This window comes from Babylonia areolata, chromosome 21, assembly GCF_041734735.1.
Source record: "Babylonia areolata isolate BAREFJ2019XMU chromosome 21, ASM4173473v1, whole genome shotgun sequence".
NCBI lineage: Eukaryota > Metazoa > Mollusca > Gastropoda > Neogastropoda > Buccinidae > Babylonia > Babylonia areolata.
This window is the reverse complement of record NC_134896.1, coordinates 53,410,918-53,412,893: the sequence shown is the minus strand read 5'-3', so window position 1 is coordinate 53,412,893 and position 1,976 is coordinate 53,410,918. Positions and strand designations below refer to the sequence as shown.

At 50.3% G+C, this 1,976-nt stretch overlaps 1 protein-coding gene across 1 annotated transcript in view; it reads left to right on the top strand.

Moving 5' to 3' along the window:
• LOC143296650 (uncharacterized) overlaps nt 1-1,476 on the top strand; it is a 76,388-nt gene extending 74,912 nt beyond the window's left edge. Inside the window, exon 4 of the mRNA XM_076608680.1 lies at nt 1,118-1,476. Coding sequence (XP_076464795.1) covers nt 1,118-1,476 — 359 coding nt within the window. The remainder of the gene's footprint in view (nt 1-1,117) is intronic.
• The last annotated feature ends 500 nt before the right edge of the window (nt 1,477-1,976 follow it).

Below are 1,976 nucleotides of genomic sequence, written 5' to 3'. Positions count from 1 at the left end.
AGTTAACTTGGCTATGCCAGTCTTGAATAAAAGTTAATTGGCTATGCCAGTCTTGAACAAAAGTTAACTTGGCTATGCCAGTCTTGAACAGAAGCTAACTTGGCAATACCAGTCTTGAACAAAAGTTAACTTGGCTATGCCAGTCTTGAACAAAAGTTAACTTGGCTATGCCAGTCTTGAACAGAAGTTAACTTGGCAATACCAGTCTTGAACAAAAGCTAACTTGGCAATACCAGTCTTGAACAAAAGCTAACTTGGCAATACCAGTCTTGAACAAAAGTTAACTTGGCAATACCAGTCTTGAACAAAAGTTAACTTGGCTATGCCAGTCTTGAACAAAAGTTAATTTGTGCTTTGCACACTTCTGCTGCCATTACCGCTGTGTGCAAATGTCAAATGACCGATATTTAGGGACAAGCCCGGAGCTTCTTGGATTTTTTGAGAAAGTGTCTGGGTTTGTTCCTACACCTACCTGTCATTTACCTGTGTGCTAGCTGAATTGGTAACATAAGCAGTGTTGACTTCTGTCTCTGTCTTTATCCCTGGAAGAAGGAAGAGGAGGAGGAAAGGAGAAGAAGAAGAAGTTTTGTTGAAGTAGTAGTAGTAGTAGTAGCAGCAGTAGCAGTTGTAGTAGTCGTTGTAGTAGCAGTTGTTGTTATCATAGAAGAAGAAAGGGCAAAAGTAGTAGGAGTAGTAGTAGTTGTTGTTGTATAGAAGAGAGAAGAAAGGGCAAAAGTAGTAGGAGTAGTAGTAGTTGTTGTTGTTGTTGTTATAGAAGTAGAAGAAGAAGAAAGGGAAAAAGTAGTAGGAGTAGTAGTAGTAGTTGTTGTAGAAGGAGAAGAAAGGGAAAAAGTAGTAGGAGTAGTAGTAGTAGTTGTTGTAGAAGGAGAAGAAAGGGAAAAAGTAGTAGGAGTAGTAGTAGTTGTTGTAGAAGAAGAAGAAAGGGAAAAAGTAGTAGGAGTAGTAGTAGTGGTTGTAGTTGTTGTTGTTATAGAAGTAGAAGAAGAAGAAAGAACTTGAGAGGGAGAAGAAACTTCACAACACTTTTTTTTTCCCAACACTTTTCAATACCATTCCCCCCCCCCCCCCCCCCCCTTTTCTGTTCATTCACTCGTAGCGGCCACGGGTTCTAGCTCCAGAACCGGACGATCCCATGTTGCCGCGACAGCTTCACTCCTACATCTACAACCCCCGCTGCGACAACTTCCTCCACACCCACAACAACGACGACGACGACAACGACAACGACTGCTGCCAGGAAAAACACGCCACCGGCGGCAGCGGCGACAGTTTCCGGCACCACCCCCACTCCCACCCCCTCCACGGTTATCCGCCCCACGGGTTCCACCTGCAGTTATGTCCCCTGAGTCGCCGCGCGGCCTACACGGCCTTGGAGCACACTGGAGCGGACTTCCCGCACCCCCACCCCCACCCGTGCTACCACCACTACCACTACCCCGGGTCCTTGGACGGTGACGACCTCCACCCCCACCCCCACCACCACTACGACTACATCTCTGACCTGGACTCGCTCCGGTACCTCCCAGGTGGTCTGCTGACGACGACGACGGCGGCGGGCGTGGGTCAGGGTCAAGGTCAGGGTCAAGGTCAAGGTCATCACGATGGCTTGGGCACGTTTTGCATGTGCCAACCCGGCACGTGCCACGGCAGGAACGACTATCCGCCGACGGCGGCGGACGTAGAGGTGGAGGAGAACAATGGGTACAGGGTTCTTCCGCAGCAGTTGCTGTTCACCTTCCCGGGTGCCGAGCGTCTGGAGGATACGGGGTACCCGCGGGAGGCGGAGGACCCGTCTCGGCAGCATCATCAGCATGAGATTTCCAAGCCTTACCCCAGGTACGCCGAGGATCGTCCAGGCTGTGGGGGGTTCCCCGGGGAGGCGGGTGGCAGAGGTCCGCTCCCCCCTTACCAGAACGTCCTTGGGAACGTGGTGAACAACGACAGCAACGTCGACG